The sequence below is a fragment of the Sugiyamaella lignohabitans genome, chromosome C, assembly GCF_001640025.1.
Source record: "Sugiyamaella lignohabitans strain CBS 10342 chromosome C, complete sequence".
Classification (NCBI taxonomy): Eukaryota; Fungi; Ascomycota; class Dipodascomycetes; order Dipodascales; family Trichomonascaceae; genus Sugiyamaella; species Sugiyamaella lignohabitans.
The window spans coordinates 793,360-806,442 of NC_031671.1; the positions used below are offsets into that span (position 1 = coordinate 793,360).

The window sequence follows — 13,083 nt, forward strand, 5'->3', positions numbered from 1 at the left end:
CTCAAATCCCGCAGCGTCGATTTTGTGAACCTGCTTGGTAACGAGTATGACACAACCTCAACAAAGATTGTCGGGCTACTCGACGCAGGATTCGCAGTACAGCATGACGAAAAACAGCCCTCGACGGGTGGCCGCCAAGCTTTTCTATCCAACTTGGGTAGGAGGCTGCGCCTTGCAAGGGGGAAGGTCAGTGTCGACATAAAGCAAGTTATTGCTGAGGTGTACGAGGACGGCACAGTAGGCGGGCAATGCTGGGTTTATAGCAGGAAGAATACCCCCTTTGGATGCTCGAACAGCGTGAGTTACTTCTTGAGTTGATGGCAAATAAAGTAGAACTTGGATTAGGACTGATGCTAATATAATACAGCTTGATATGATAACTTTTAACCCAGAAGGCAAAATAATTCTTTGCCAGGATTTACACGGTCCTAAGGAGCAGAAATGGTCCAGGTTTGTCCAATGGCTAGTTAGTTTTCTCTGGTAGTCCTGGAATAAACTGTCTGAAGATGCCAGATATCATCATCGACTATCACATGCTAGGCCAAATTACGCGCGTGGTTAAGAGAAGACCAGTGCGTATCAATAGCTAATGGCGTTTATAAGGAGAAATTATTTCTATAACTACAAGAGATCAAGTCCATGATAATGTACTCGCCTAGCTTCAAAGATGTGTAGTTCTTTCGGCGGCTTCTGCATATTTGTGGATAATCGCAGGCTCCCCACAGTCCATGCCAGGTGGAAGGCGGCAATGGGCCAGAGATAGGTTACAAGAAGTCGACGCTATTGAAAATGATAAACAGCTTTCTGGTCCTTCGGAAAGAGGAGGATTACTCCGAACTGCAAGCATTAGGCCTGGATTATGTATAATAGAGAAAATACTTGGGGAGAGACCAGTTGACTACTTCAGAAATTGAGGAGTCAATTGGAAAGATGATTCAACTAGCTGAGAGGAGGATAATGAGATCTGACAGAATAATATAAAGTGGTCTAATAGAAATTGCTGATGGTGATATGGGCTTCGGAGACGTCGTGTAGATATGGTTCCTCCTACGCACCAGAAAGTTCCCTCCCTAGTAGGTGGCTCATTTGTATAAAAGACCAGCTACTTCACAACCCCGAGCGCACCCGCATTCAGCGGTCTCCGGACGTGATGGAGCCTCAAGCCATGGAGGAACGCGTGAGCAGCGACGCAATGGTAAATGCGTCGACGCGTTCACTTCCGTGGGATGAAGTAACAGACTGCTCTGAAGCCGAAGATGAATACTTTGAAGCCACCCCGATTCCTACTGAGCCTGAAACAATTAATTTGGTGAAGGACGACGCTTCTATGGCGGAGCTCGCGTAAGAAATTGAGAAGCTCAAAGCAATCACCAATCAACAAGCCGAAACCAACAACCAACAAGCCAAACTCCTTAAACAACAAGAAGAAGCATTTAAACAGAGCAACGCCACTATCAACAAGTATAATAACGCAATGGAAAGGATTAAGAAGGACCTCGCAGCCAAAGAAAATGAGTTGGTAGCTCTACGTAAATACTTAGCCGCAATCGAGACTAAGCAGAAAGAGAAAAGTGAAAAGTGCCTACCAGGAAGAACGCCTTAAAACGGTAGAGAAGAGTCAAGAAAGCCTCGCGACTTACGTTGGCAAGATGGTGCATGAGAATAATTCTCGTGAATTTAATCTCGCGGAGCAGACTGCGGCAACTGAAGCTCGTGTTCAAGCCAAAGCTGGCCTCATGCGCCGAGAAGTTACCCATGCCAAGAAATGGGTAGCAAATAAACTTCAACCTGTGGATCTAGCAGCAATAATACGCGAACAGGGGCGGTCGAAGCAGCCCAGAAGGTTGCTAGTCTACCAGCCCGGTCTAATTTCAAGGTTCTCAAACTTGGACCCGACGTACCTTCACGCAGTGAGCTGGTAAGTAAACTTAATCAGCAAATGGGAGAAGGGAAATCGGTCGTGGCTCTTATGCTCACGCCCAAGAATAATGTCCGAGTCCATTTCAAAGGCGATATCCCTGAGAAGTTTACGGAGGCTATTCAACAGTACGGTGAGGTCATGTATAACACCCCTTCGTATAAGTGTGTAGTCCATGGAATCCCGAAGGACACCAACTTAGATGAATATCACGAAGAAATCGAGTTTGCGAACGATGTGGAGTTGGCAAGCCCTATCCGGTGGCTCACGCCCAAAAGAATGTCCGACCCTATGACGAAGGCTATGTCTATAGTTCTCACTCTGGCTTCACAGACTGAATGCAACAAGCTTCAGCGTTACGGCCTCCTTTGCGCCGACATGAAGCGGAGAGTCTACCCGTGGCAGGCTGCTAGCGACAAACGCGGTCCAACCCGGTCGGTAACTCTCATCCGACGTCCAGGACAAAGTAGTGTCGCTTCTTCTGGCACTCCATCGCAGTCTCCGCTGACTGCCACTTTCCAACACGCTGAATCTCTCAACGGTGCTTCTTCCAACAAGGTATCAGATCCCACTTCGGATTCTTCCTCTTCGCCTGGCGAACCTGACAGTGCTGCTTCTTCGGACACCTCATTGCAATCCCCACCGACTGTAACATCGCAACAGGCTGAATCCTGCAATGTGGTTTTGTCAGGAGAGGAGTCAACTTCAGATCCTCAACCTCCGCCTCGCGAACCTCAGAGCGCTGCTTCTTCCAGTACCACTACGTCGCTTCCCTCGTTGGTTGCCCCCTCACAACACGTCGAAACCCTCAATGCCGCTTCTTAAGGCACCACTTCGCCTAATGAATCAGAGAACGAAGTTGAGCGACAATAAGCTGACCGCTCCTTTGCGAGTAGCCCAGCTGAACTGCCTAAAGCAAATATAGGTAACACACTATGTCCAGGACATGTTTGCAGACTTCGACCTACTTCTACTCCAGCAGCCGGGTCTCAACCTGGGACAGCACCCGATCCAACATAGCGCTTGGGTAGCCGTCCACACACACACAAAGTCCCAGACAGGGAGAATCAACGCAATAACTTATATCAACAAGAGAATATACGACCAGTCTCAACTGAAAATGGTGGGGGAACTCACCACTGAGAATGTGGTTACTATCCAACTTGGTCAACTTTATGTCACATCCACCCCGTGGAATATTACAAGACTTTACTCCCTCAAATTTCAGAACTCATTATTACCGCAGGAGATTTTAATCTTCATCATCCTATGTTAAATACTAAGGTTACTCAAAGGTGCTCAGGTTTTCCACTGCTCGGAAAGGGAGGTTCTAGGAAATCCGGCCTATCTAGCGCACATGTTGAAACTAACATGAAGGTATAGCCTGTAGGAGGCCAATAGTAGAATAGTCCTACTATCATTACGAGAGTATAGTAATATTTTTAATGTTGTTGTATAATTGTGTTAGGACTTTAATATTGATTAATTATTATTATTATTTTTATTATTATTACCGATAAGATAAGAGTTGACATGTATATAAGGAACTATGTCTGACAGCAAATGTCTTTAATTTAGCCATTATTGACACACTGTTATTGATTTTTTGGTCAAAAATATTGGAGCAGTTTCCATTAGAATGGCTGCGTCCAAAATCAAAGACTCTGGAATACTACAATAAATATGATGATTTTTTCGTCCTGTTTAGAATTCGCTTTTTGAATTTGTCTAGTTCTGTAGTAAAACATTATAGTGCGCCGCTGCAGCTCGACCCCTCTCGGCTGGATTATATTGATTATTCTGGATTTCCAAAGTAAGCATTGAAAGGAAGAATTTAGGAACTGGACTTTCTGTGTGATCAACTTCTCTATAGTATAATAAGTATAATACACAAATACCACTAGTAATAATAACATTATAATATAGGCGATACCGTTGCAAGCTCCAATAGGCCTCAGTCACGGACAACGCCGATAAGTGGTTCACATTGTGCACAACCACATATGACCACAATTTCGTCTCGGAGATCATCATCATCATTATACCTATTCATCGAGATATGTTATATACATTGTGGGCGAAGGAATAACTGCCAAGAAGTCACACAAAACAGGTATCGGCATTGGTGAGAGCCGATGCCGATGCTATAGCATCTTCCATCGGTGAATGTTACCAAACTGCAATGCAGGCTCAAGAAAAATTTATTTCCTTGGTCTCTTGAAAAGTTCCTGGCAGAAGAAAGCTCGAGCCAAAGTACGGATCAAGCCGGAACAGAAGTTGCAGTTTATGTCATATGGCCGACGTCATGTTCTAACAGATTGGTTTAATGGCTGCATCAAAGCCCGGACCGAGAGACGCAGATGACCTCAAAGTCAGGTGAGAATAGAATCATAGCAATTGAATTATAGATTACTATAACCTAGAAAATGAAATATCTCATACGTCTGCTCCACCGCCATCTCCGCAAGCAAGCAGAAACGTTAATGTGAGAGTAGATTTTATTTTTTGGCCGTCTCTTCCTTCCGTGCTATGAGCTCCCAAATGCATAAACGGGGGCCCGTAGTGGAGAGAAATACTTAATTTGAGAACAGCCGCACATCATAGCATTTTGCTGCGAGTTCTGCGCATTGTTTCTGCATACTGACCTGTAATCGTTGAGTGCAAAGCTGCTCATTCCTGCCGCCTCAGCCAAAATGACCACTAGAAACGCAAACAGATCAGCCCCTCCCCCCGCTTTTTAGTGGATAGAAAAATGCAAGGAAAAAGGAGCATACATTTAGAAGTGGTGGTCAGATAGGGATGTTTCTATGTAAATCCAAGACAACGGAAGTAGTTTAAATATATACCAAAAAATCGGTGGTCAATAGAATCTTGACATTATAACTGAATTTCACACAGTGGCCTCGAAATCAAGGCCCATAGCACCAGGACAACAACAGGGACAAGAATAGTTAAAGTGAAGGTGAGTAATCAGGTCATGGGACAAATAGTAAGGTGCTAAACTAAGAACAACTCCGGTTCGTGAGACCTAAATCTGAACGAAAATCATATTGAGACTAAATCTCATGAGAATATCAGTACTGTTATTTTTGTGTTTTCATCGATAGCTGTAGCACAAAATGATGTGTATGGCCTGAGTAAATGAGAGCCATGTGTAAAATACGATTTAGGGGGGTTGGGGGGGAAAATAGTAAACGTACATTCATGCGGGTGTATACCATTGAGTTTTTCTCTCAACTCTTTACTGGTTGATACTGGGAGCTATACAAATATAAGACAAATGATTGCTATCCTTTAAGTGGATTATCTAGTAGAGACTGTACGTTTTCGTGGTTACTAACAGTGGATTTAAAGTGATGTGCTAAGTGCAGAGGAGATTGATTATTTGATTCACATTGGTTGAATAGAAGAACTGTCTCTGGTTGGTGATTGCTTGATTGGTAGTATTATTGCTTAATTGCTGATTTAGTAGGACAAGATTATTAACAAGTCTAATCACGGTCGATACAATATGACTGCCAATGAATCAACGCTCAATGGTGTTGATCACTCATCTCCAATTAACATTTCGCCGAGCGCTAGAAATCCATTATTGGACTCAACAAGTAGTCTCAGTCGATCGGTTACTTCCAGTCAACTTGAGCTTGAACCCACTCATAATGGTGTTTCTAATACAGATGTTGACTGGCTTTCTAGAGGATCCTCTTTGAAAGATAGAGGTCAGTATCCATTGCCGAATTCAGTGGCCGGAGGTTTGGTTGTGCAAATTAATATTTAATATCTGACATGATACCCTTTAGTTTCTAACGGTATACTAACTACATTTTTAGGTCGAGTAAGAACTAGGTCCAATTCACTACCACCGGTGCCTAGTGGGGAAAGGCTTCCTCCGCAATTGGGTCGGTCAAAGGCTACCACAGGAGTGTCGGTTGAAGGGGGACAAGCGAGCTCTAAAGAACTTGGTGGATCCGACCAGAGTGGTGAAAATATTATTAACAACAAAAAGAAGATACCTGCTGCTGCTGCTGCTGCTTCAACTATTGAAGAAGATGAGGAGGCTGAAGAAAGTTCAGAAAAGGGCCCTCCATTGAGCCCTACGAGCACGACCCTCCGAAACCCTGCCCCTGGCCCAGGTTATGCTAATCAAGCTGTCACAGCTCATTCTAAATTATCACAGGGTCTGAGATCTTCAAAGACCATGCCGATTGCGTTGGAAAAGACTCAGGTGGGATCGGAGCTTACAAGGTCCATATCAGTAAGCAGCGCAGCTTTGGGCAAATCCCCTTCTGATAAACTTCCATCGACGTCCCCCTCAAATGCCAGGCGTGGTTCTTGGTTTCACAATCTCAGTTCTAAATTTTCATCGTCATCATCGCATAACAACAATGGAAGTTCTGTAGTGTCAAATCAACGAAGGGCATCTACGAGTGGACTCAAAAATACCGTTCCTGGCTCGACTCTATCCACAGGCTCTGTTAAGGATTCACCATCATCAGGCTTGGGCCTGGATGTGGAGTCGCACTCTAACCTGGCCCATGCACATGTAGCTGGTGGGAATATCCCACCATCTGCCAATCCAATTTTTTCTCCTTCGTACACTAACAATCGCAATTTACCGACCAATCGCATTCTTGACACGCATCCACCAAGAACTTCATCTCCCAAGCTATCCCCTGAAATTGCAGTTGGAGGAACTGCTCAATCACCAAGTCCATCATCTGCATTTCCTTTCAAACAAGAGCATAATCGATCTAACTCGGTTTCGAGTACAGGATCACTGGTAAATAGATTAAGGCGCTTGTCTACCAGGTCAAATGGAAGCCAAAGTGATTTAATTAGCACCCAATTCAAGGCGGAGTCTCAGCAAGTAAGAGTTATCCTGAACAAAAACCATTCCAAGAAGCCATGCAAAATTCCTGAATTGGAAGGTGTCTTACCGCCAACGGTACGTTTTAAAGCTGAAGTATTTGAGACAGATCCTCCCCAGCAGATCCCAGCACGGAACCCACGGACTGGTAATATTACATTTGGTCCGAACGGTGAAATTAACCGTGAACCGCTACCTCCAAACGGTTACCCAATGCCATTATATGTGTTACCGAGGAATTATGGCGCTAGCACTTTGGCAGCTAGTCAATCTGCTTATGAGTCAGCTATACGGGTAGCCAACTCTGTAAAATCGTCTGGAGGAGTTTCAATATTTAAATCTCGTAATTCACTTTCATCCACCACGTCCTTCTCGTCTAACAATACTGAATATGATGAAGAAAAGGATGTTTCGGAATCTGACCGCACCCAAAGTCTGAAAATCGACAAACCCATGCATTCGGCTGAGAGAATGGGATCTGGTTCTACCAATACTACAACTGCAAGTACTGGTGATAGTAGCGTAGAAGATGATGATCTCGATGAGCAAGGAAAAGAGCTCACTCTTGAAACAATATATACAAGGTGTTGTCATTTACGCGAAATTTTGCCTATTGCAGCTACATTGAAGCAAATCAAAGACAGAAAACCTCCTCTAGAAGTAATCAAAATGATGAATCCACGTCCTACTCTTATTGAAATTCTATCATTATCGGATTTTTTGTCTGTTGTCCCCGTTCGCATGCTTATATTCGACAATGTCAGCTTATCTACTGAAATGTTTCGAATAATTCTCTCTTCTGTGGTGACATCTGACCATTTAGAAAGGCTTAGTTTAAGAAATCTCATTCTGGATGATAAGGGATGGAAACTCTTCTGTGCATTTTTCAGTGAAAACTCTTCACTCGTGAAGCTTGATCTGTCCATTGAAAAAGTGAATTCCAAACAGCCATCCGATCGCTCACTTTTAGATTGGGATCTATTTACAAAGGCTTTGGTTGCTAGAGGTGGTGTAGAAGAGCTGATTTTGAATGGCTGCGTTGTACCGAGTGACGAATTAGCTCCATTGATCTTCAACGGCTGCTCGTTGTCGACAAAACGACTTGGACTAGCTTTGAACGATCTGCTACCGGAGGACTTGCAAGTTATTATGAAGTGGGCAGCTGATCCGAGTTGTGTATGTGAGGGCCTGGATTTGGGTGGTAATTTGATGGATCAGTCATGGGATGCAATCAAAGAGATTCTCAAGGGAAAGTGCCTGAAATTTTTGTCATTGAATTCTACTGGATTAGCGAATGTGACAAAAGCTAACGAAATTTTTGGCGGTGTATGCTCTCACTCAAATCTGATAATGCTAGATCTATCTAGTAACCCAGATCTCTTTCCAAAGTTTACTCACGTTCTTGCCAAAGTTCTACCGACTTTTACAGATCTTAGAAGAATTCATCTGGAATCGAACAATCTCTCTCCGGAAGATGTCATGCTACTTGCAGACGCATTTGCAAGGTGTCCTAAGCTTGTTCACATTAGTGTGTTAGACAACAGAAGGTTAGATTCCACAGCTTGTGCTGCTTTGGCAATTGCAACGCATATTTCTAATACTATCTACAGAGTAGAGTCGGATAATGATCTTTGGCCTGTTATCTTACAACGGAGGCTTGCTCATAATTGTTTGGTCAATATGGAGCTTACGGCTGGCCGAATCACTCAGCAAGAAAAGGATTCAGATGATGACGGACTATTTGGTAAAGAGGACCTTATGAATACTGGCAATTATATTGCTATGGCTGCCGAAGAACTACTGAAGTCGATTAAGGAAGATGATGACAATGATAGTGAAGATGCACAAGGACATCTAGTGGTATCCGAAATGGTTCGTCGAGCCAAGCAAGTGCGGGTGAAAATCCGTAAAACACTGGATGAGCTGTTCGAAAAACGGCGAAGTGGTGTTGGCCTAGTAGTGGAAGAAAAGGAGCGTTTAGTGAGGCTCTGTTTTTTGGATGGAACACTTGAAAAAGTGCTGGACAAATACAATCAGACCAAACTGTATAAGCATGAAAATCAAAATGAAGAGTCCACAAAAGGCTCTGGCAATGATGTTTCGACACAGAACAGAATGGGAACCACATCTCTTTCTGGAAAAAGTGTTCCTCCTCTAAACATGCCACCACTTTTACCAGTAGATCGTGAAGTTGTGCTCTCAACTACTGTCTCAACCCATCCGGACTTCACCATTGCACCTGTCAGCGAATACCCAGAAGTCCAGTCACTTTCCAGACGATCATCTGTCACCTCGCTGCACCGTAAAGAACAGGAACTCGAGGAGGGTGAATTGCATAGATTTGGTACCTTTATTCGAAGTCACAGAGATAGCCATACCGATCTCTCAGATGATGACGAAGATGAGGATGCTCATGTTGTTGATAGCGAGGAAGATATTAGACGACGCAGCAGCGATGAAGGAACCGGTGAAGAATTACGGCAGAAAATCTTGGCCGCCAAAGGATCTCAGTCGGTTTCTGAACTGATCCAGCAACTTCAACAAATGCATGGGCCCGAACTAGACAGGATTCTGGCTGCTGGTAAAGATAAGTCTTTATCGGAGAGGGACGATATTCTTTTGCGACTCAACCATGCTGCTAGGCCGAGATCAGCACAGGCAAGCACACCTCCCGAAGACACAAAGTTGCTTGCTGGAGATTACGTGACTTTGGATTCTGTTGTTGATGATATTGCTCGTGCATTGACATGATAGTTTATTTTTATTTTGAATGTATTTTTACTCCTCGTTATATATTTCAGTACTGAAGTGAAGCCCTCAGGCTCCTATCACGATGCTCACGTGGATAGTCTAACTATAAATCCGTGAGCAACAATCAACAAATCTACAAATAGTTTTAAAAAAATTGAGTTTTTGCATTAGATACACTAGAAATGAACTTTTATTTATTTTTAGTTGTTGGCTTGGAATTCAGCAATCTTAGCAGCAACCTTAGCCTTACGCTCCTCAGAAGTCAACTTCTTTTGCTTGTACTTAAGAGAAATAGCCTTGTACTCCTCCTTGGACTTCTTGTTGGAAGGAACGAAAGAAGGATCGGCACGGATCTTTTCGTGGGCCTCAGTGTAGATGTCCTCGACACCATCAGCCTCGATGTCGTCTTCAATGTAAGACTTGAACAAGGTTCTGTAACGCTCCTCATCATCGTCAGCAAGCTCCTCCATGTACTCAGCAACGTGACCACCAACAATGTACTTGCGAAGAACATCAGCATCCAACTCCTCGGTCTCAATGTCGAAACCAGGGAAACGCTTGGCAGAGTGGGGAATGTAAAGACCACCATCAGAAGCACCCTTCATGGCACCGAAGACACGGTTACCAGTGGTAGTACGGGTCAAACCGACATCAAGGAAGACCTTGAAAGGACGAGGACCATCCTCAACAGCCTCAGTGAGGGAGTACTCACCAGAAGCCTCTTCGTCACCTTGGTAGGTCTCATCCAAACCGAGCTTTTGCAAGGTACGACGAGCAATCAAAAGACCAACAGCGTAGGCAGCGGACCAGTTGGTAAGACCGTGCTTGATTCCGTAACGAGGAAGCTCGTGAGCGTAAGCGGCGCTCAAGACAACATCACCAGTGATTTGAGAAGAAACAACTTGGGCGATGATATCCTTCTTGGTGAAACGGATGACAAGTCTGTACTTGGGGGAGTTGTACTTAGCCTTGTGTTGAGTAACAAGTCTCTTACGGGCGTAGTAATCGGTCTTACCCTCACGTCTACGACGGAAAGGAGTTTGATAACGCGAGTGATAAGCAGCGGTCTTCTCAATCTTTTGGAAAGCCATTTTTATTGACTGGGTTGTTGAACTTCAGTTTGTTGAAGAAGTGAAAAATATCTTGACTTTGAACTAGTTGAAATTTACCTTGCAGCAAGATGTGTACGGCTGGTCTTGCAGAGTCTATTCAGAGTGACGACTACAGACCTCCAATTAAATTCCTATTTAGGAAATGAAGTTTGTGACTGCTTTGTATGGTGGTCACGTGAATATTCTTTTGCACTAGAATTGAGGTCGTATTTGAACGTCATTAAAATCTCATAGGATGTGATTAAAATAGCTTGAATTGTAGTGGCCTTAGAGTCTCTGGGACGAAGTTTTAACGAATTGCACCGGGCGGAATCTTTAATGAGGAAACTATGAGTGATTCACGTGATTGAAGATCGACTTAGCTTGAAGATAATGTGGTTCCCAACCGTCCCTATCGACCATTTCTTCACTCTATAAATTGGAGAGCATTTATTTGGTTCGCTTCCATACCTATCAAAAAATACCAAAGCAAATGGTAAGTTTATTAAGCTGTTATCTCTACTCATATTTCTATGATGTCAACACATGGTCCGTGTTTATGAGGAGGATTAGACCCCTCTGTATGAATCCAAACCCATTATTTCACTTTCACTGAGTTCCTATATGAGTAGGCTGTTTCTGTATAACTATTATAGTTTTTCAAATTGCTAACAGAGCCTTAGATAAGATATCAAACCCACCTTTTTGGAAGTAAAGATACCCTTGTTACATAAATACCCGCTTACCCTCGTTATATAGTTCGTCTAACTTCGCTAAACGTCTACAATTGTTTCGCAGATGTTTAAGTATAATAATAAATAAATAACTTACAAAATCGGACATAATATCCTTATACTTCATGTTCATTTCGTTTGATGCATTAATGCCATTGAGTGATTTGGCAATTGCTTGTTGATTTGCTGAGTTTGATAACAAGTTTGTGATCTTCCAAATGGTGGCATGTTAGAGATAACACCCAAAGATGCGATATTTCCTGACACCAAGTGTTTGGTTTTGAGTGGCTGCCTTCTTGACGGTGGTGTTTGATTTGGCAAATTGATCGGCTGTATATGGTCTTTGGTCGGTTGCGAAATGTTAGAGTCAGAGCTTCTAGCTAGCAATCCATCCACGGCAAATGGCGAATGCCCAGTGTTACCTCTGTTGGAAGCTCCATTGTGATTCCTGGATTCGACTTTTCTTGCTGGTTGATATTTATTGCCAAGTAGGCCGTCTGGCATAAATGGAGATTTGTAAGTGAGGTTTTCTACTGCTGAGCTGGAAAAAGTTGAAGTCGACGAGTTCGGTGGGGAATGACAGCCCATAAGAAGCTGCTGCTGTTGGTGCCTGTCGTAAGGAGCTGGTCTAGTTTCATCCTGTAAGTGGTTCGCGTACTGTCGAGATATCTTTTCGGAAGCGAGGCTCCGCAATGAAAATACGATGTTTCGAAGACTATTATAATCATCTTTGTTGATGGTTGAGAAATGGTGAACTGTATCTGAAAGAGTATCAAAATATTGTGGATTTTGTTGCGACCGTAAGGACAGCGTGTAATATTTGTTTGCAGAATCTTTGCCGGTGAATCCTTCGTAGCAATCGTATTCATCAATAGTTAAGTTTCGTTTGTTGGATCCCGAAGTTTGAAGGCTGAGCAATGTCCCGGAACCTCTGATTTGCACCGAGCATTTTTTCCAAGATGATCGTTTACTGCCTACACCTCCAGAGCACCAAAGAAAAGTACTAGAGAATGTCGGGCATTCTTTAATGATGTCTCTGCGAGGAGTCAATGAAGCCAAAGACCTCAAGTCAAGCTTGAGTGTTGAACAAGTCACTACTATTTTTAGGGCTTCATCTGTCACACCGCCTGCACTATCTATCCCATGAATGCCCCAAGATCGTGAGATATGCTTGAAATATTCGCTGGGTCTCAGTGGTCGTCGGATTAAATCAAACTGTTCCCAGAGCATAAAATCCTCTTCCTCCTGGCTCAACTCATATCGATGTTCGGACACCAATTCTTTTAACAATTCCGCAACTGTCGTTGATTGTGCAACAAACTTATATATGTTCTGAGTGGGTAATTGAATGGAGACAGGGATTTTGATCGAAGTGGGAGAAGCAGGAGGTGTATCAAGTGTAGTGTTGGATGGACAAAGTTGATTTGGAGTTGTGCCTGACATCTCTGTCCAATGTGATTCTGTGCTACGGGTGGAAGCAGAAATTGGAGTAGTTGTATCATTTTCTTGCAAGCCACCACTATCATAGTGTGTTGGGGGTGATATAGGTAATGGACCTGTTTGAATAAGCAATTGCGGTTTACTATTTATGGAGCTATGACCCTGAGTTTGGGCTCTCTTGCGACGATATCTCGACGGCACAGATATAGAATCTGACATGATGATAGTGATGATTAAGAAGCAAAATGTAAATTGCTAGTGAACCTGAGGTGATATTCACTC

General features: G+C 43.4%; 2 protein-coding genes across 2 annotated transcripts; one reads left to right on the forward strand and one right to left on the reverse strand.

The window, feature by feature from the left end:
* Positions 1–5,429: 5,429 nt before the first annotated feature.
* Positions 5,430–9,536, forward strand: GIP3 (protein phosphatase regulator GIP3; the record flags this gene model as incomplete). Its single annotated transcript, XM_018880997.1, has 2 exons — positions 5,430–5,670; positions 5,749–9,536. 2 exons carry the CDS (start codon positions 5,430–5,432, stop codon positions 9,534–9,536), a joined length of 4,029 nt encoding a protein of 1,342 aa, XP_018733632.1.
* A 200-nt stretch (positions 9,537–9,736) lies between these two features.
* Positions 9,737–10,627, reverse strand: RPL5 (ribosomal 60S subunit protein L5; the record flags this gene model as incomplete). Its single annotated transcript, XM_018880998.1, has 1 exon — positions 9,737–10,627. The coding sequence occupies one exon, from the start codon at positions 10,625–10,627 to the stop codon at positions 9,737–9,739; it is 891 nt and encodes a 296-aa protein (XP_018733633.1).
* Between the last annotated feature and the right edge of the window lie 2,456 nt (positions 10,628–13,083).